The sequence below is a fragment of the Mus pahari genome, chromosome 21 (assembly GCF_900095145.1).
Source record: "Mus pahari chromosome 21, PAHARI_EIJ_v1.1, whole genome shotgun sequence".
Lineage (NCBI taxonomy): Eukaryota > Metazoa > Chordata > Mammalia > Rodentia > Muridae > Mus > Mus pahari.
In genome coordinates this window covers 31,385,142-31,406,115 of record NC_034610.1, presented here as the reverse complement: position 1 = coordinate 31,406,115, position 20,974 = coordinate 31,385,142, and the positions used below count along the sequence as shown (strand labels likewise).

At 41.2% G+C, this 20,974-nt stretch overlaps 1 protein-coding gene across 1 annotated transcript in view; it reads left to right on the top strand.

Moving 5' to 3' along the window:
- The window catches only part of Ipcef1 (interaction protein for cytohesin exchange factors 1), an 82,138-nt gene that overhangs the window by 1,439 nt on the left and 59,725 nt on the right, over nt 1–20,974 (top strand). Inside the window, exons 3-4 of the mRNA XM_021220901.2 lie at nt 18,146–18,219; nt 19,599–19,670. Of these exons, the coding sequence (XP_021076560.1) occupies nt 18,146–18,219; nt 19,599–19,670 (146 nt within the window). The remainder of the gene's footprint in view (nt 1–18,145; nt 18,220–19,598; nt 19,671–20,974) is intronic.

The window sequence follows — 20,974 nt, the reverse complement described above, 5'->3', positions numbered from 1 at the left end:
GGGTGGGTGGGTGGGGAGAGTTTGCATTGCTAAGGTCTATTAAAAAGGGACTCAGCTTTGCCTTCTATTGAGGATATAAATCCATCAGTTCAGGGAGTGATCGCCATCCTTTCTCCACTACCTTCTCTTCTGCTGGGATGGGTTGGTTTGAGATGGCTAACCTGTATGCCAGCCTTGTGGAGGGACTGGTGACATTGTTCCATGGTGACATTGGTGTCCAAGCATTGTGAGGGCAACACTCCCTGAGATAGTTGCTGAATTTAACCTTTGATGGGCACACACTACGGGGGTGAGCGTCATGGTTTAGTTGTAGAAAAAGAGCTAGAAATGAAGTTATCGTATTGTCCTTGGCGTCTGGAGACATTCTGAGAGGGATGTTAGTGCTGTTGAATACTCTGAGGAGCTGTGCAGGTGGATCTGACTCTGGGGAATGGGAAGCCATTGCAGATCTTGAGAGAGCTGGCGTCCCTTTGTTGTAGAAGAAATACCCGTAGAGAAGCTCTGTTAAACCATTTAAGGGACCAGTGCTAAATGAAGCCAACCCAGGACTGGGTAGATTTCCAAACAAATACAACTTCCTTCTTAAGGGAAATTAAGGTTAACATAAATATTTTATGTTTCCTATTATTTTATTTTTAATTTTTGAATTACATTTATTTATTTATTATTGATTAATTGATTTGTGTGTGTGTGTGTGTGTGTGTGNNGTGTGTGTGTGTGTATGTGTGTCACCACTCATGTGTGGAAGTCAATAAGGAATTGTTTCTATAGTATAGGTCCCTGGGATATAACTCAAGTGGTCCCCCTTGGCCACAAGCATTTTTACCTACTGAGCCATCTCTCCAGCTTCTAGTTCCTATTATTCTAGGCGATGGCATTTTGGGCAGTCATCACAGAGCGATTGTCACCTGGATGCTCCTTAAGACAAGCTGATCTGAGTTGCCCTATAAATAGCACTGGGGGATTTCTTGAGCCTGTGGCATAGATGGGGTATTGGAACATGCTGCATAGATGGGGTGTTGGAACATGTTATTGGGACATAACAGGGCTCAGAGATAAACAGGCCATTTAGCATATCTCTCTCATCTTTTGACCAGATGGCACCGTCCCTGTCTTAGCTGAATGTGAAGATGTCCTCTCTGGACCCACACAATTACCACCTGGCTCATTTGGCTTCTTCATCTTCTGTTTCTCTTAGGAGAGTAGAGCAGGTTACTTTTAGGTTTCAGACATCCCTAATCTTAGACGTCAGAAATGTCACTCTTCTGTATGGAGCAGCCATGTTGGCTGAGACTTCAGAGGGGGGAAGAAGATGGAGTCTTAGATGCCTGTGGGCTTCCCCATCCCTGTACACTTTCATTAGATGCAGAAAGTAAGCTTTGGGATACTGGTCATGTACTTTAGTGCCATTAAATTAGCAACATTAGCTTGAGAATCAGCTTGGTGTTAATTGCCCAGGGAGATAGAGGATTATAAATGGTGTACAGAAGAGTTTTCTGCGGAGGACTTCTCATGTTGTTTTGCTTTCTCTCTTTGCTGCAGTCATTCCTGACATCTCAATTGTGTTTGTTATGGGTAGACCGCAATTAAGATTTAATTAGCAGTCTGTTCCTCACTCTTCTTAGAGGACTTTGTGACTCTGTTTTTTTGGGACTTTGTATATAGTATGATGGTCTATCCCATGGAACATCTCCCATATGCCAAGGGGTGTTCTAGGTATTGTGTATGCAGGCTCTTATCTGTTCTTCAAAACAATCTTTAGCTGGGTATGTTGGCACAGGATTATAGTCTTAGCCACTCAAGAGGCTGAGGCAGGAGGATTGCAAGTACAAAGCCTGCCTGGTCTACAGAGTGAATTCAAAGATAGTCTTGTCAATTTAGTGAATCACTGTCTCAAGATGAAAAAGAAATATAAATAAATATAAATATAAAACTCTGAGGGTATATCTTGGTGGTAGAGTGCTTGCCTAGCATACCTGAGGTCCAGCGCACACTCTCTGGAGGGAGACAGACAGAGATAGATAGAGATAGGTAGAGAAGAAACATAGACAGAGACAAAAACAGAGATAGAAAGAGACAGAGATAGAGATAGGCAGAGACATAGACAAAGACAGAGAGACAGAGAAAGAGATAGAGACAGAGAGATATGCACAGAGAGATAAGAGATAGAGATAGACATAAATAGATAATAAGAGGCATAGACAGAGAGACAGAGAGACAGAGGGAGGCAGAGACAGACAGGGATATAGACAGAAAGTCGCAGACCTCAGAGGCATACTTTAGAAGACTGAGACCTGGTATAAACTGCTGAAGTCATCCATGAAAGGAGTGAATAAAAACTGTTTCCTGTCAAGGCCCCTCGGGTTCCTGATTATGATATGCCACGCTAAATTTTTCTGGGGACCAGGATAAGTGATATCCTATCATCTCATTTCCGAAGGGGGACCAAGAGATCATCTGCACAAGTGGCAGTTCTGCTGTGAGTGTACAAGCTACCCAATCAGATCCCTTTGCTCATCCCTGTTGCTGTCATTATTGACCAGGGACTTTGTCACCCTCCCCTCCCCGCCTTTCAGTTACTGGTACCCAGAAATCAGTGAGGGTCTTACCTCTTTCTGCTCACATTGCTTCTCCCAACACCACTACCCAGACTTCCTTAGGAAAGGCCATTAATCATTTTTTCACATAACGTTTTGTTGGCTTGGAATGCGTGCGAGCACATGGAACTGCACGCCACTTCTTATGGCACCGTGAGTAAGTTTAATAGCCACAAAAATCTCAGCTAGTGAAAAACCTGGAATTAAACTCTACACTCTCACTTTCCCAAGCCCTTAGTATAAAGCTCAAACCCACTTTTGGGAATCATCTTAATGGGAACCTTTTTCTTCTTTCTCCATACTCCACATCCTAACCCAAGCCTTAGCTGTGGAACCTTTGATTTCCACTGATGCGTTCTGGTTCTATGTATACCTTTGTCTGTATAGACTCCCTGTTCAGAATCTGCTCCTGGAAGCCTTTGCTCCTGCTCAGTTTCAGGAAGCCTTCCTTCTCCATACGAACCACACTTTAATTTGATTCCACATCTTCTATGTAGACTTACCATAGACCTAAAGTTAGCTATCCTGTCTTCTTCCATTTATATTATTTTATAGTATTTTGATTGTCACGCAGGTCCTTCCTTTTTAATGTGTGTCCAATTCCTGCCTTTGGTAATTGATCATTATAGCTACATAGCAAGATCATAGATTTGTATCTTTAGTACTTTAGTGTCTGGTGTTGAATAAGTACTTGATTGAGATTTGTTGATTTCTCAAGTAAACAGGAATAAGGAGTCACTGACACTTACTTTGCCTAAAAGATTCTGAGAGGTGAAATCTTGTTCAAGTATTTTTCTTGGCAGGAATGCATTTCTATTTCTACTCTTAAAAATATGATTCAATTGAGGGTTTGCTAGAAAGGACCCCTGTGGAGCAATGGGTCTCACACGGCTCTTCCCATCGTTGCTTAATACCGTCTTTGGAGCTTTCGGGAGTAGAAGATAGGGGTAGGGTGAGCATCCGAGTATGAGGTCTAATGTGAACAAAGGTGAGATAGTATATATAAGCTGCACCAAGCTCTTACTGTAGACATTACCTCTAATTTCCATAACAACCACTTGTCATCAATTTTATTTCTCCCAAGTGAATTTACAGAAAGCCAAGAGCGAAAGGAACTTACTCAGAGTTTCCTAGGAAGTAATTGGCAGAGCCGGGTTCAACTCTGAAATATTCCAAAGTCAGAGAGCTGTGTTCTTTTCTGTAGAGTGTGTGATGGACAGGTGACCTGGGCCCAGCAAATATGGAAGTCAGACTGATTACACTGTTTACAAATAGGGCCCCTGAGAAGGAGGGGGTTAAAGAAGATTCTCAGGCTGGCAGAGAAACTGGCATGTGGAAACATGAGCTTAGCAGCAGTTAATTGGGAAGGAGGGCATTGTTGGAAACCTGGTTAGGAGTTGGCCAGAAAACGCAAGCATTCAGATGTGGATTCTTAGACTGGGGTATTGTAGTGAGAGTCAGGAATGCAGCACACTGATGGAGAGAGGCACCGTATGGAGAGTCCTTGGATATAAGACAAAGCAGTTGAGGCTAAAATGAGACTGATCTCCAAGTTTTAGTGCCTGGGAAAATAACATGAAAATTGAAAAGGAATATGTGGGTAAAATGTAGAATTTTCTATCAGCTCATCCTTGGCTACATAGTTAGTTTATCTTTTGTACTGTTCATTACTTGTCAAATTACTAGAAACTTGAGGTTTTTTTTTTTAAATCAATTAAGCAATATTGATGTCATTTGGGCAGCAATAGTTCAGAAAAGCAATGGGGTTTCTGGGTAAACCACCTGGCCCTGCTTCATGGAAATTTCCAGTCCACCCATGCCTTGTGCAGGACAGTGTCTGACTTAGTACCTACCTTGGCGAGTTCTCAGTCCTTTGAGGTTCCCACCTGTCTATACAAATGTGGCTCTGTCTCTCCCCCATTGTCAGCATGGTTGCATGTCAGCGCACCGTGGTAACCCCGTCCTATCTGTCATCCTCACTAGCTGCACTCGAACGAAGTGTGTGCTCTCAGAGGGGCTTAGATGTGGGAGGTGCTCTTCTGGAAAGCAGTTTCCTGAGCGTCTTTTCTATTCAAGGTTGAATAAGTTGGCAGAGTAGAATTGGCCCTTCCAAAAAAAATCTTACTTGAAAGCCAGAATTTCTCGATAAGAGAACTGTCTTGATTGATTGGCAAATATGGAGAGTTGTTCTTTCAGCTAAAGAACAATAAAAAGTGGGTTGGTTTCTCCCTGGAAAGAAGGCATCTTCTCTGCCTTTGGTCCTATACCTTTCATGCATAATGTTCTCTTAGTATACATGTTTGGAAATATCTTAGTGAAACTGTCATAGGTTGAAAAGTGTTCTTTTCATTGACATACTCTTTTCTTATGTGGCTTTTTAAAAAAATATTTTTGTTATTTTGTGCATTTGAATGCTGGATATGTGTGTGTATGTATATGTGTGTGTGTCTGAGACTGTGAATATGCAAGTGTGTGTTTATTTGTGTATGTATTTGTGTATGTGTATGCATGTGTATATTTGTGTATGCATATTTGTGTGTATGTTTGTGCGCATGTGTGCATGTATGTTATGTGCGTGCATGTGTGCATGTGTGTGTGAATGTATGTGTATGCATGAGTGTTTTTGTGTGTGTATGAGTATATTTGTGTATGTCTATTGGTGTATATGTGTGTGTATGCATGTATGTATGTGTATGGGTATAAGTATATATGTGTGCCCATGTGCGTGTGTATACATGTGTGTATGTGTGTGTATAGGCTGGATGCATGTCACAGAGAGCATGTAGGTGTCAGAAGAGTTTCTGTAGAATTGGTTCTCTCCTTCTGCTTTTATGTGGGCTCCATGGACTGAATTCAAGTTGCCAGGAGTATGTGTCAAGCACCTTTACTGGCTGAGCCTTCACCTTGGCCCATTTGTGTAACTTAAATGTACTTTTAAACTCTGAAAGGAAAAGATAAAGAGTAGTAGACATCAATATTTTAAAGGAAATAGTTTAATTTGAAATTTCATGTTACTTATTAGTGAGCTATATAAATTTTTCTCAGATCTTCCCTGACAAAATCCTATTTCAATGAGACTTATAGGTGTTTAATCTGCCTGTACGCCATACCTATTGTCTGAGCTGAAATCCTGTGTATTGAAGCTTTTCTACACTGACATAAATTAGTGACACGAAACTGGTAAACATTATGGCAGCCTATAAAGAGAAGATATAGAGTTGGCACTCTACAAAGGCAATGCAGGACATGCTAGTGACCAGGTGACCTCACAATGACGCTTCATTTATTTAAAGTTAATCTATGGGTTTAAAAGAAGAATGATTTTCTTCCTAAAATCAAGCTACCAGGTGGAAAACACAAACACATGATCAGGTACTTAAAGAAGTGGCATATATATATATATATATATATATATATATATATATATATATATAATTTATATGTATATAGGCAGTATCCATATTTATATATTTTATATACTTTAGAATATGTATGTAATTTGTCAGCAGGGAGGTCATTAAAGTAATTGTCTGTGAATCCATTTTTCTAGTAATAAACTGACCAGGAACACCATGTGTATGTAACTCTGAGCTAACTTGAGAGCTGTGAATGCAGAGCCAAAGCACCGTAAAGACACAAAAGGGACACATACAAAGAATAGCAACTTTGTGCATGTTTTGAAATATCCCTGATTGGGTATTGGAGTTATAGGGTGCAGAACTTTGCTATGGACTCTTGGGTCCTATAAATTGTTCCTCATGGTGACCGTATCCTATCCTGAAAACATCCCTACTGACTCACGTGAAGCCATAGGACAGGCATGTAGAATGGAAGGGATCACGTTCTTTCACAGAGTGGTACTCTCGTCAGGAGGAGGTCAGTTGGCCTGGGGTTGGAGCAGAGATTGACGTGGTGTAAGTTTGTTTCCTAGATGGCAGAAGTAGCCCGTGAGAGCTAAACTTGTGCTCTGATGTGAGGACTCTTTAGAAGTCGCTCCTTGAAGATGTATCATCCCTCTCAAAGGAGTCCCTTTTGAGGGACAGAGCCAGCTGCTTCCACAAAGAGGCTGGCTGATAAGCTCATTTGTCACTGGGCTCTGTGTTTAACCTCCTATACAGTGTATTTCAAAAGGAAGCTATCCAAGGGCAAAAGAACTTAGAAATTGAGCATATTTAAGGGGTCAGAATTTAAGGTTAGAATCAAATATTGGAAACAGTGCCTTCAGAAAGGATACAAGGAAACAGTATGCTGTGGAAGAAGATGGCCCCCAGGCTCAAAGACAGGGGACAGGTCACACTGGATGCTGTACACGCCCTCTCTGGGAGTCCAGCTTTTTCCTCGAAACACAGAAGCACAGACAGAAGACTGACACCTGGTAAAGAGATAGTGAGATAGCACCCACTGTCAACCATGACCCTCTCTTAAGCCACATCACTTGTAATCTTACCCAACTTTCTGTGGTGGCTATGCTCATTCTCTACCAAAAATCATGACTTTAGAATACTGACTGTAAAACTCAAAAGTTACTGTATTAAAATATTGCTGAAATATGCACATGCATGCAAACACACACATACACAGTCACACACACACAAACACACACACACATGTTACTGTCTTGAGCATTTTAAAAGGTGCATTTCAGTGGCATTGAATATATTCACATTATTGTGCACTTGCCCCACTCTTCATCTCCTGAACTCTTTTCATCTTTCCAAACTGAAACTTTCAACCCATTAACCCACTCTTTGTATTCTTTCCCTGCTCATCCCTTGCAACTACCAAAGAATTTTTGTGTCTATGAGTTTGACTACTATATGTCTACCCAGTAAATATAGTCATCTATCTATCTATCTATGTATCTATCTATGTATCTATCTATCTATCTATCTATCTATCTATCTATCTATCTATCTATCTATTTAATGGCTGGCTTATTTCACAAAGCATAAAATCGCCGGGCGTGGTGGCCCACGCCTTTAATCCCAACACTTGGGAGGCAGAGGCAGGCGGATCTCTGAGTTCGAGGCCAGCCTGGTCTACAAAGTGAGTTCCAGGACAGCCAGGGCTATACAGAGAAACCCTGTCTTGAAAAACCAAAAAACCAAAACCATAACCAAAAACAAACACACAAACCCAAAGCATAAAATCTTCAAGCTTCAATTTCCTTTCTTCTTAAGGACATCCATGCGTATCTGTCATCTGTTTGTATCTAGTTATCCATTTGTGTCTACTGATGAATGCTCAGGCTGCGCTTACCTTTCATCTGGTGTCAAAGTGCCCCTAGTACAAGGACCTGCAACTATGTCTTCGAGGCTTTGCTGTGAACTCTTCTGGGTATATATGCAGGATTACAGGACAATCATACTTTCAGTTTTTGCAGAAGCAGCTTTCTGTGGCATCTACTGCTCTTCTCCCTTTCCCCTGACAGGGCACAGAGGTTACAGCATCCCTAGAACTTTCTCAGGATTTACTTATTTCTGTTAATTACCACTTTAATGAGTATACGGTGTTCAACATCTCATTGTGGTTTTGGTTCGAATTTCCTTAAGGCCCAGTGACAATGAGCATCTCTCTCCCTGGCGCTCATTAGCCATTTGTGTATTGTCTTTTTTTTTTTTTTTTTTTTTTAAGTTTATGCTACATATTTTTAGAAGCAGAGATGCTGTTTCTGTTGCTTGGCCTTCAATAGTATCTTAATGATATCCATGAAACTCATGAAAACAGCTTAGGGAGATTGGAAGGCTCCTTGAAGATTTAATATACATTGTGTGATGGCAGATTATGTGTTATCTCATAAGTATGATAGCTCAAGGATTACTATTCATTATTTTTCCTTATTTTTTATTGCTCCTAAATCTCTAGTATTGATACCCAATACTTAAATCTTATATGAATCTTTTTTTAAAAAATTGATTATTTTATTTATTTAGATTTCAAATGTTGTCCCCCTTTCCAATCTCCCCTCTTCAAATCCTCCATCACCCTCCCCTAAGAAAGTATACCCCCACCCACCCACCCACTCACTCCCACCTCACCGCTCTAGGGTCCTTTATGCTGGGGCAACAAGCCTCCACAGGACCAAGGACCTCCTCTTTCACTGATGCAAGATAAGACCATCCTCTCCTACATAGATAGCAGGAGCCATGGGTCCCTCCATGTGTATTCTTTGGTTGGTGGTTTAGTCCCTGGGAGCTCTGGGTGGTCTGGTTAGTTGATGCTGTTGTTCTTCCTATGGAGTTGTAAACCCCTTCAGTTCCTTCAGTCCTTCTTCTGTTGGGGTCCCTGGACTCAGTCCAATCGTCGGCTGTGTCTGCATCTGCCTCAGTCAGGTGCCGGCAGAGCCTCTCAGAAGACAGCCCTACTGGGTTCCTGTCTGCAAGCAGTTCTTGGCATCAGCAATAGTGTCAGGGTTTGGTGTCTGCAGGTAGGATGGATCCCAAGGTGGGACAGTCTGTGGATGGATGGCCTTTCCTTCAGTCTCAGCTCCATTTTTTTTTTTGTCCCTGCGTTTCCAAGTGTGTCCTTTTGGGTCTGGGTTACCTTTGTATGAATCTTATATGATATTCCTTTTTTTTTTCTTTTGCTATTGCTTTTAATGGGAAGATGAATTCACTTAAATTTTGTTTTTAATGTAATTATTTGAGAATGGCATATAGACAGATGATATATATTCACTATATTTTCCCCTTCTTCCTCCTAAATCCTCCCTCCCTCTCTCTGTCACACACACACACACACACACACACACACACACACACACACACACACACATATTTATGTACGTTCTACCGAGTCTCATTTGTGTTAGCTGTAGACTCATGGGTCTGTGACTCTGTGTCTCACCTATCAGAGCCCACACTCTTAAAGACAGACTCTGCTTCCCCTAGTAGCCATCAGGTATAACTCCTCAGCTAGCAGTGAGGTCTTCTTAGCTCCTCTCTTACTCAAGCTGGAATGTTGACTGCATTGCTTTTTCACAGGTAATTCTTTTTTTACTCTTGGGGCTTTAGCTATGGATGGCACATTCAATTTATTACTTATTAAGAGATAGTATTTACTCTATGGTCGTAAAAGTCAATCAAATTTCTCAAAGCTCTCTTTTCTTTTTTCTTTTTTTTTTTTTTTTTGCTTGAGATAATTATATTACAATACCTTTGCATTAATATCATCTCATTACTTACATTATGACCAGTTAACATAGCCATCTAGGCAATAAATGATTTGGAAATCAATTCATTAAGTACAATATTTTACCTACAATAATCTACTACAAAGCTCTCTTTTCATTTTTCTTGTTTTCCTTTCTTTCATTGGGCTATGCTGATGAAGAAGCTGGCTTACATGGATAAAAAGGATATCCCCTCTGGGGTTCCAGGCTTCTAAGGGAGCAGGTGAGGCGGCTGGCCATGGGTAGCTTGTGAAAGGGAACATGTGCTGAGACTTTTTTTTTTTTTTTTTCATTGCAGAGAACAACCACCAATCTTTCAAATTGCGAAGGTTCTATCTTAAGTGCTTTTGGAAATGACCTTTCTGAAATGAGTCTTCGTAAGAGAGATATACTTCCAATTATCACATGATATCATTGGGAGAGAAGGAGTGGCCAGGGAATGATGTATAGACATGGGATAGGACGCCAGCTACCTCACGGTCCCCTCTCCAGTAGGATCTACTGCACTAGGGAGGAGGCCGTATCCTTGGGTGTTTCTTAGAAGCTGATAATGAAGAGGGATCGTGTTGTCAATGGTCACTCTGAGTAGGAGCTTGTTTGTTTGTTCGTTTGTTTATTTTTCCTGTGGGAAAGACAGGTCGTCTTAGGTATCTCAGAAGCCAACCTCAAGAAGATTTGAGTAGGAGTGGCCTTTGTGGGAAGTAATTCAGGAAATGTAGTTGTTTTGTCATTTGTGTAGTGAACTGGGTCTAGGATTTCCTGTGGATGCCAAGAACCTTGAATGTAGTCTATACACACCCTTCTTTATTCCTTAAGTCATTGCTACATTACTTTAATACCCAATGCAATGTTAATATTAAGCCGATTGTTGTTTTGTGCTCGTTTGATATAGGCACTCTTATGCATTTTTATCACTGGTGATTATTGCTTCAATCTGTGCAGGTAGCGCGTACAAGCCCAGAGCTACAACTAGCTTGGCGAGGGAAGGACAGATGAGAGAAGGCAGAGAGTGGCTGAGGATGGCTGTGGGTAACCCAAGCTGACAGACCTGTGGACTTCAGTGCTTTTGAAAAACAAACAATCCAGAGTTTGCATGCCAAGTGTCCAGGGCAGGAGTATTTACCAAGTCTCCTCAGACATGAACCAGGAGCCCATTCTAGCTGCTCACTTTGTGAATCCCTCTGCAAGTCAGAAGAGTGGAATCGGGAGCTAGACCTTCCTAGCAGAGAAATGCAAGTGTTAACAGTGGGAAGTCTAGCAAGGGTCCCCTGTGTTGTCAGAACCAAAGGGTAGGCTGAGTCACATTGTGTGAACATTGTCCATGCATTATCTGCCTAACCTGGAGCCCTTGATTCTCTCTCTTGCTGGGTCCTTAGCAGCCTGGAACCATTGGGATTTTCTGGAGCCACCTTGGCCCATCTTTAGAATTAACACCCAGAAGTTTCTGGAGTCTATAAGAAATTGAGGCTTTTATTAACCAGCCAAAGACATTTACCAATTGTTTTCTGTATAGGATATATATCGCTAGGCATCTGTAAGAAGAAATTCTCTAGGTATCAAAATCTAATTATATGTATAGGATAATATCATATAAACCCAAATGCAATAATATTTTTTTAATAAAATATACCCCAAATAATGTACAAACAGATTAGCAAGCTTGCAACCGTAATTATGCTCCGAGTAATTTAATTATTTTTCCTCACAGTTGCTAATCTGATGCAAAAAACGACAAGGGAAAACTGGGACACAGGCACAGCTGTTCCAGGGCTCACCGAGGAGTCTGAGTCAATAAGCTAGCTTATCATTGGCTTTCTCCCTCTGAGTGATTGCTTTTCCTTTTATAATGGCTGGATGATGATGATCTCTTAATTTTCTAGAGCCTAAGCTATCTTATGGTGGTGTATAGATTATTTAGCACATTGATTTTATTTAGCTTGACAACACTAGTTATGCTTGTTGGTTTGCTGGGAGACAGTTGCTTCAGGGAACTCATCCTCTGGGTAAGATCAGGTGGTAAGTGGCTTGCAGATGGATGTCATATTCCAGTTGGTGTTCTTTCTCCTACGCCATGTGTTAACTGTGGAGTCTTCTGGGCTCGCTTTTTAACTCTCTATAGTGTAGTGGAAGATCCGTCTCATGTTAGAATTTCTAAATGAACAAGGCATGGTTGGCTCATCACAAGGTGTGGTCTGCACATTACTGTCTCCTCTTTCTGATTCTGAATGTGGTCCTAAGAAGTCCTTATGGCTGTCATAGCTAGAGGGGATCTATGTAGTTCTCAGGACATGGTCACTTCAGCTCTAAGGTGCAGCCTTACCATCATGGAGAATCTTCCTCATAGAAGGGCTGGAGGGAGTTGGAAGCAGATCTTTCTACTGTTTCTAGACTATAGAGTGCCTTGAGAGAGAGGTTCAAAAAAAAAAAAAAAGCATGTTCTATCACTTGGTCATTCACAACACTTGTTTATCTTTTTGGCACATAATGGACACTTGACTTTTAGTATTATCAAGTTGAAGCAGGCTTTCTGCCCTGCAGGAATTCCACAGCTGCAATATGGTGCTCATCTACACAGTGTCACGTGGTCACCATCCATGAGATGTTATGCCATTTAGGAAGTCCCTGTTGATCTTTTCTGTGAAGAGAATGAGATCTCAGCTTTGCTCACGAATACATCCTCACACATGGGGTACAGTGAGGAGGCCCCAAGACCTCTGTTGATTAAGTGGATGGTGGATGTATGGGAAGCCTTCAGGGAGAGAGAGAGAAAAGTGAGGTTAAGGGAGAGATTAACACAAATGATTGACCCTGGAGGCAGAACCAGCAGCCTTGATCCTGTGTCCTTGATGTTTGAACTCCACCAGTTTTGACACAGGTAAGACTTTGTCTCTGCCTTGTGATAGACAGCAACTGCTCAGTAATGCTCTACTGAGATGGGGGATGTCAGAGGTGCTGGGGAAAGTGGATGGGCTGATTTTCAGGAAGAAAGATAGGTGTGTGGTCACAGAACTTAAGACTGGTGAGTTTGCACAATGGCTCAAGGGCAAGCCTTTTAAAAAAAATCATATTAGGATTCTGGAGAAATTAGCAGGTTCTGCTACTCAACTGTCAGGTGACTTTTTAAAGTTAGAACTAGTTAAAGGGAATGATAATATTCAAGTCAGTTATTTTAGTTAATGGATCAGGCAGGGGCAGATCTGAAAGTGTAGGGGAAAGAGGAGGAGAAAGAAGAGGAGGAGGAGGAAGAAGAGGAAGAGGAGGAGGAGGAAGGAGGAAGAGGAAACTATCATTCCAAGAGAAGTTGTCCATTGTGATTGTTGCTTCTGAGTTTTTGTTTGTTTGGTTGGTTTTTGTTTTTGTTTTTGTTTTGTTGTTTTGTTGTTGTGTCTCTTGTTACATAAACAAGAGACATTTTTGACATAGCTATTGTGACTTTGACCATGGCCGGGATGTCTTCAGAACAATGAAAAGAGGCTGCTGCACATGAGAAGGCGGGCTCCTTCAGGCAGTGGCTCCGAGTATTCAAGGGTCTGGATCTTGATTTGAAAGAACCTCAGTCTTTCCAGTCCATGCAGAAAGGAACCGACCACTGGAACACAGATACATAATTCATCTTTCATTCGTTTAAAAAATTACACTGTTTATTGGGGGCATGTCACAGTGTGCTTGTGGAGGTCAGAAGGTGACTTTTAGGAGTCTAGTCTTGCCTAAGACCAAATTTTTGGCCATAGGGATAGAGTTCAGACTGTCACTCTTACTGACAAGCACCATATCCGTCATTTTACTTCTAAGTCAATACAAATATTAGTAGAAGCTTATTTGTTTATTTATTTATTCATTGAGGGCTTATTTGTTTGAGCTATTTCATTTGGGTTCTTTTTATACTTCTACCTGCTTCCAACCCTTATTCTACCCTAATCCTTTGCCACTCCTCAACACTAGGCAGGAGACAAAGCAGGTTGGGGGGGGGGGAAGGGGGTGTATGTTTCTTTAAACGACTTCCTGCTGAATCAAAGCATTGAGCTCCTTGGGGCAAGTCCACTCTTTGTCTAGTCAGGATATCTCCAACTTCTTCTCATGTCTTTTCTCTCAACCATCATCATCATCATCAGCAGCAGCATGAGCAAGAATTAGCAGGGGAGGGAACAGCCTTGTTTTCCTCCCCCTCCCCTCCCCTCCCCTCCCCCCTCTCCTCAGCTTTCTAGTTCCACTCTGGGTTCTGGCATTTATTTTCTCTCAAGAGGTCTCAGAATTCAACTCTCTGCAGCTGGCAGAGTCCCACCCCTGCCACAGCGTGCAGGAGCCAAATAGTCTGCTGCTGTGGACAGTCGGAAGCAGCAGCTCCATATCTCACACCTTAGATGGAAACAAAAACATGTCCATATAACTTAACTGGTTTTTTTGTTTGTTTGTTTGTTTTTTTAAAGAAGCCAAACTCTACCATTCTTTTATTATTTATTTATATATTTATTTATTCGAGTGTGTGTGTGTGTGTGTGTGTGTGTGTGTGTGTGTGTTTTCCCTGAGAGTGCAGCGTGTGCATGTATATGGAGGTTAAAGGTCAATGTTGGGTGTGTCTCTCAATTGCTCTCCACCTTACCTTTTCATATGGCTCTCTCACTAAACCTGAAGTTCCCTGACTAGAATAGACACAGTGATCTGTAAGACCCAGGGATCCTTCAGCCTCTGCTTCCCCAGTGTTTGGATTATTGTTGTGTGTCACTGTGGTCAGCTTTTTACATGCGTTTTTGGGGTTGAACCCATGTATGCTTGTGTGGCAAGCACTTTTACCAACTGAACACCTTTCAATCCCCTGTTTGGTTGAGTTACATATTATCGCCATATAAAATGAGCTTATGGCATTGCAATTAAATTGTCTAGAGGCATACGTCATGACAAAAATTGGGTGTTAGCTCTAAGTTAGCTTGTAAGAATGTGGTTTTCTTTGTTTTGATTTTCCAGTTTGCTTTTGGTTGAGTAGAGGACAGCGTCATTGGAGGAGATGGCATTGTGGAATTCATTAGGGCTCGGTCACAAAGGGCTTTCTGCTGAGACACTTAGGCTTCATCCAAGAGCAACTGGGAACCATGCAGGGTTTTAATTAGAGAAGTGACTTGAAGCATGTTCGTGATGTGGAGATTTGCTATGGCTGCTATTTGGATTATATTGGATTGAAGGAGAGAATCAGAAAGAGGGGGTCTGGTTTTGGAGGCTTCTGCTGTAACTTAACAAAACGCTAACGGTGCCGGACAGGGTATGATGTGGTAGGAATAGATGAATGAGCCATCTGTGGAAGGTGTAACCATAAGAGATGTATGTATTTCCCTGCATGAATTCTGGGAAGGATTGTCTCAGTTCATCTTCTACAACAAAATCCTGGAGGCCAGGTAGCTCATAAAGCAAAGGGATGCTTCTATAGTTCCTAATTCTGAAGACTGGTACGGGGACCTGCTTAGCTTCCAGCAAGGACCACATAGCTTGTAGGATGGAGAAGCAGAAGGCTTAGTGCTTGTATGCAAAACGATCCCAGCGTGTGGGATCTTTGACAACAACCTCTTCTCTCAGCAGGCAAACCAGACTCCAGAAAATAAGAATTCACCCTCATGAGAAAAATCTTAGTTCCCAAATGGCTTGACACAGTGTTTGTGGCACGTATGTTCCCATATGTGTGCATGGGGACCAAAAGGAATATCTCAGCTGTCCTATTCTAGGCCATTATAAACCTAGGCAAGGGGCTCCAGAATGGAACTTAATTCAAGTTATAGGTTTTGGATGCATATGTGTCCAGATGATATGTGAATTCATGGGAAGGTCACAAGTTACCCATTCAGAGTTGCTGGAATGGAGAGGGTATAGGTTTACAGACTGAACCCCAAGGAACCCTGATACTTGAGAAACAGCAGAGGGTCCCATGAAAGCTTCCGAAGAGGGGGTAACCAGAGGCAGGGTGAGCAGCAGTGTTGTGTATCAGAGAAGCTAAACCAGGAGGAACAGGAGAGGTTACAGAAGAGCTGGATGGGACTTAGCAAAGGAGGCATTGAGGCTTCATAGAATCTATAACAACTCATATGGAGATATATGTGAGGGGGAGGTGGTGACAAATACTTAATATACGTGATTGTTTTTCTCAAGACCAGTTGTGGGGAATTTTTATGAAAATATTTTAGCATCACATTGATGTTTTATGAGTATGGCCATTTTACAGAAAGAAAATCAACCATGGAGTGAGTACTTGAGTGGACACTTAGTACATTCACAATACTCTACAACAAACTCTATCTAGTTCTGCAGTATTTCCAAGAAAAAAACTCGACTCCCTTCAAACAGTTATACTCAATTCTTCACTCCCCAGGGCCTGGATACATAGCTTTGTTTTTGTTTTTTGTTTTTGTTTTTCCTCCATTATGCATTTCTTATTCTGAATACTTTATATAAATGGAATCAAATAATATGTGACCTTTTGTGACTAAAATCTTTCACTTAACATAATATTTTCATGGCTTGTCCACATAGCATATGTCAGTCTTTCATGTGGTTTGTGACTATATATAATATTTCTCTGTGTGGATTTACCTCAGTTTGTTTATTGATGGTCATTTTGTTCGTTATAGTCCATTGCCTATTGTGAATGGCGTTTCTGTGACTGTGCATATATACCTGAGCAACCTGAATTTGGTTGTTTTGGATATGTTTTTAGCAATGGAATTGATGGGTCCAAAATTACACTTATTCATATAATCACAGGAAACATTATATGTTATATAAAATATCAACTCATATATTGTACATTCCTTGAATACTTTTTTTTTTAAAGATGAGATTGGTGAAGCCACCATGTGGTGACTAAGTGCCCCGTTAATAAACTATGTATCTATATATGCACTCAGTGTATGGGCATGCATATAAATATTTTAAAGAGAGAAGTTCTCACTAACCTTGAGTTTTTATTCTCATAAGGGAGAACATGCAGATGCATGCTTGGATAAATCTAGTCCTGTAGGAGACAGAAGCTAGGAATGGAGTTGACTATTTTACAGTTTAATTTTTCCGAAGAAAAGATAAGTTGATTACTCAGTGATTTGGAACTGAGACCAACAAAACAAAACAAAACAAAACAAAAAGACAAAACAAAAAACAAAGTCAACTAAAATCACCGTGGGGCAAATTTAACACCTAGCTGATTTTAAAATTAATATTCTTGTTTCTAAAATAAAATTTTAATCATCTCCTAATATCCGCCACTTCAGTTCCATTTTGTTTTTTTTTAATTGTGTTTCTCTGCTCAGGGATGCTAGTGAATATGAAAAGAGACTGGCGCTCCATTTATGACAAATGACCCAACTTCATTGCAGACCATCTCAGCTCTATTCATATATTATAAGTCAACTGGTTCATTGAGAGGTGGAGCCTTGGTTACACTTCCTGTGAAGGGTTTGCGTTTTTTAGGTTTGCCAAAGAGGTTCTCAACCTATAGGTCGCATCTCTTTTGTGGTCCAACGACCCTTTTAACAGGGATTGTCTAAGACCATCAGAAAACATAGGTATTTACATTATTACATAATACGGATTCCTAACAGTAGCAAAATTACAGATATGAAGTAGTGACGAAAATATTTTTATGGTTAGGAACTGTATTAAAGGGTCACAGCATTAGGAAGGTTGAGAACCAATGATATAAACCAACATGCTTCTTATGCCATCCAAAGTGTCTTTCTTTCCTGAGGATTCTCTTATATAAGAATCAACCCATGGCACTAGGGTTTCACAAGATGTGGCTATGATTGGACACTGTCTAAAGACTTGGGGAAGAAGATCATCCCTGTTGAGTGTTAAGTGTTTTGCTTATTCTGGCTCACTGATGTCCTGACAGCCAGAGAGATGTGTATCTCTGGGCTTGCCAACTTCAAGGTCTGGGCTCTGTCCACCATCTCAAGACTGCTAACTAGGTTTCATCTCCTGTGCTTGTGGCTCACCACACTTGTGGGGGGAAAATGATGCTAAGCCTGCCTCTAGGTTTAGCAGGAAGCAAGACGTGGGTGGGTTAACTTTGTGGGTTTCATGAGGACAGAACTGGGGCAGGGACAGGGACAGGGCCTTTTGTATATTGACCATCCCTAAGCTGTATCTTGTCATTTCTTATGAGAGCATTTTGTTTTTAGAATAATAATTTCTCCTATAAATGGCATATCAAAGTCCATGGCTAGTTTATACTACTTCATGGTCATTTCTTTTCTCCTATAAATGGCGTATCTAAGCCCATGGCTACTTCACAGAATCTCGTGGATTCTACTTTATTTCACTTATACCCTCTCTCTTCGTTGTCAGTACACCAGGCTAAGATCCCAGCATTTATTAATGTATGTGCTGTGTGTTTCAGGCAGAGAAAGCGGATGGATTTGTCAACCTGTCAGATTTCACAGTGGAAAGAGCCTCTGAATGCAAGAAAAAAAAGTAAGTTGTACTTCCCCTGCTCCCACAAGGCCCTGGTCCAGGATCATAGCCATTTTCTAAGTTCACCTGGCAATTGGGTGATTTGTAAGTGGGTGCAGATAGAACTCAAATGTCTGGGAATTTTGAGCATTGCGAGTTGGAACTATATAAATGTATGCTCATAGAAAGTGTACATAGAAATGTTCTACTTCTCATTTTCAGATATGTTAACCTGGGGGGTGGATGGGTTTTAACTCCCCCACCCCAAAGGCAAGGGAATCCACAAATAGCTGAGCAGATAGAAGTGCAGACCCTACAGCAAGAACAGATCATCTTGGCTCATGGTATTAAGACTGCCAGCCTTACCACTCAGTCCCTGATGCGTTTAGTTTGGGATTGCACCCTGCTGTAGATTAAGTGTGAGCAGAGATGGAAATGAAGGGGGTTTCAGCTCATTCTTTTTGTTCTGCTCACAAGCGCTGAGCCTATAGGGTCTGGAAACAGTTCAGAGCTGCCTGGAGAGCTACATATACACTCTAGTCCTGTGGTCATTTCAAGAGATCATCAGAGCTGCCTGGAGAGCTGCATATACACTCTAGTCCCATGGTTATTTCAAGAGAGCATCTGAGTGTGACATATTTTTGTGTCTTCTCTCATCTTTCTCTTCTTTCTTCAATTACCTTCTCCTGTATTATCGGAAAGGGACATTTCTTCATTGATCAGCAGTGAGTTGTTGTCTTAGGAAGGAGCCAGTGTAAGCTTTTATTCTTTGTTATACGGTGTAACAGCTATGTTTTGCTCTGTATTGGTAGTGTTGATGCTCTTGAGTTTTTGATTGATCACAAACAAACAACAGTCCCCAAGACCCAAAACTCTGTCCTGTTCTGTAGACCTTCTGGTGTAAGTGGGAACATTCTGCTTGCTGTCATGGGTGGGTCATAAATTTCCTTTAACTAATATTAGCACACACTTTTCCTTTACCAATCTAGTGCCCCTTATCTATGGCTTCTGAAGAGTCAGGAGGACATGGAAGTTGCATACCTGTTTTCCTATAAATAAAATGCCACTGTATATTTGATTGAATGTAAATAATATCTTGCTAGAATGATTAGATTTGAATAATGTTAAGTGACAACTCAGGGACTCGTGAATTTAATTGTCTATATACAATTGCATAGCAGGTGAAAAAAGGTGGGCACGCGTGTGCGTGTGCACACACACACACACACACACACACACACACACACACAAATGGAAACTCTTGAGTGGCTAAAATGCAGTCCTGACATGATAAACAGACTCTCACTTTACTAAAGTGAAATCAAGACTATATAATAGACATTTAGTATAACAATTACTTTAAAAACACTAACACATGTGTGCTTTTCTTTTTTTTCTAGTGCATTTAAGATCAATCACCCACAGATCAAAACCTTCTACTTTGCAGCAGAGAATTTGCAGGAAATGAATGTGTAAGTAGATGAAACTGGTGGACCCAGTCCCTAAGAGGGTGAACTCACTTTGGTCTGATATTAGAGTTTAAAGCCAATGATCACATCAGTTACTGTCCTATTTATTTTCATTACTTAATCTTGTTCTGTCAGTTAATTTCTTTAGCAATTGTAAGACCATCTTGTTTTCTTCTCTAGCACCCGTAGTCCTTTGGGGGAAGTACACTTATCCAAATGGCTGTTTTAGGAAGTAGCTGTGAGATTCTTCTAAAGGAGCCACCGAGAAGAGACCTTAAGTTAAAATTTTACATCCCAAGGAGAAAGACCCCAAGGAGGCTTGGAACCAGTGTCACAGCCTTCTGATCCTCACCCAGTCTCTGCTGTCTGTAGCATGTACTGTGTGATTATATCAAAAGGCTCATGGACTTATTGCCTGCTTCTTCATATATCACCCTGAGCATCTATTTCTGGTGCACCCAACTTTAAAAAAATACCCTTGCTCTGTTTCCTGCATGCTCTGTTAGGCTGATGCATTCAATTCCTACATCACTCCTGGTTTAGATGAAGATGCATGGCATCAGCTGTCATTTGAATCAAGCTATCTGTTAGGTGCTGCCTTGAGGCATCAAGGACATCTTATTAGCCTAAAAGGCCTGTTCTTGACATCTTTAAGACCATCATATAATAACTTAAGGTCTATGAAACATCTCTAGTGTGCCTCATTGCCAAAGATGCTGGGCGTTAACAGCCAACCCCTTCCACCTCTATGTTCCTCCATTCATAGAGTTTATACTGAGACTCTGCTATCTATCTGTACATGGTAAGTTCCTCGCTTATCTTCAATTTATAATCCCTCCTTGCCATCTTGTTCTAGAAAGCTAAATAAAATAGATGCTACCTTTCGTGACACACCTCCTAACCCTGCTTCAGGCCACCTCATCTGCAGCACTGCCTAGCTGGGGGCCTTCTCATTTATAGTTGCCACTTAGCTTACCCTCACCTCATCTCTTCAGATGAGGTCAAAAAAAAAAAAAAACAAAAAACAAAAAACAAAAAACAAAAAACAAAAACAAACAAAAAAACAAAAAAACCTCACAGGACGCTGGGAAACCATGGTTCACTCTCAGGGAAGGGATTGACAGCAGCAGTGTCCTCCAAATATATCTTTGATAGACAAGGAGGGTGTCTGTTTCTACAGTCTTTCTGGTTATAGCCCCCCCCCCCCGCCTTGTGTTTATCAAGCATGTGAGAGAGAGGGGGGAAGGGAGGGAGGGAGGAAGGGAGGAAGAGAGAGAGAGAGAGAGAGAGAGAGAGAGAGAGAGAGA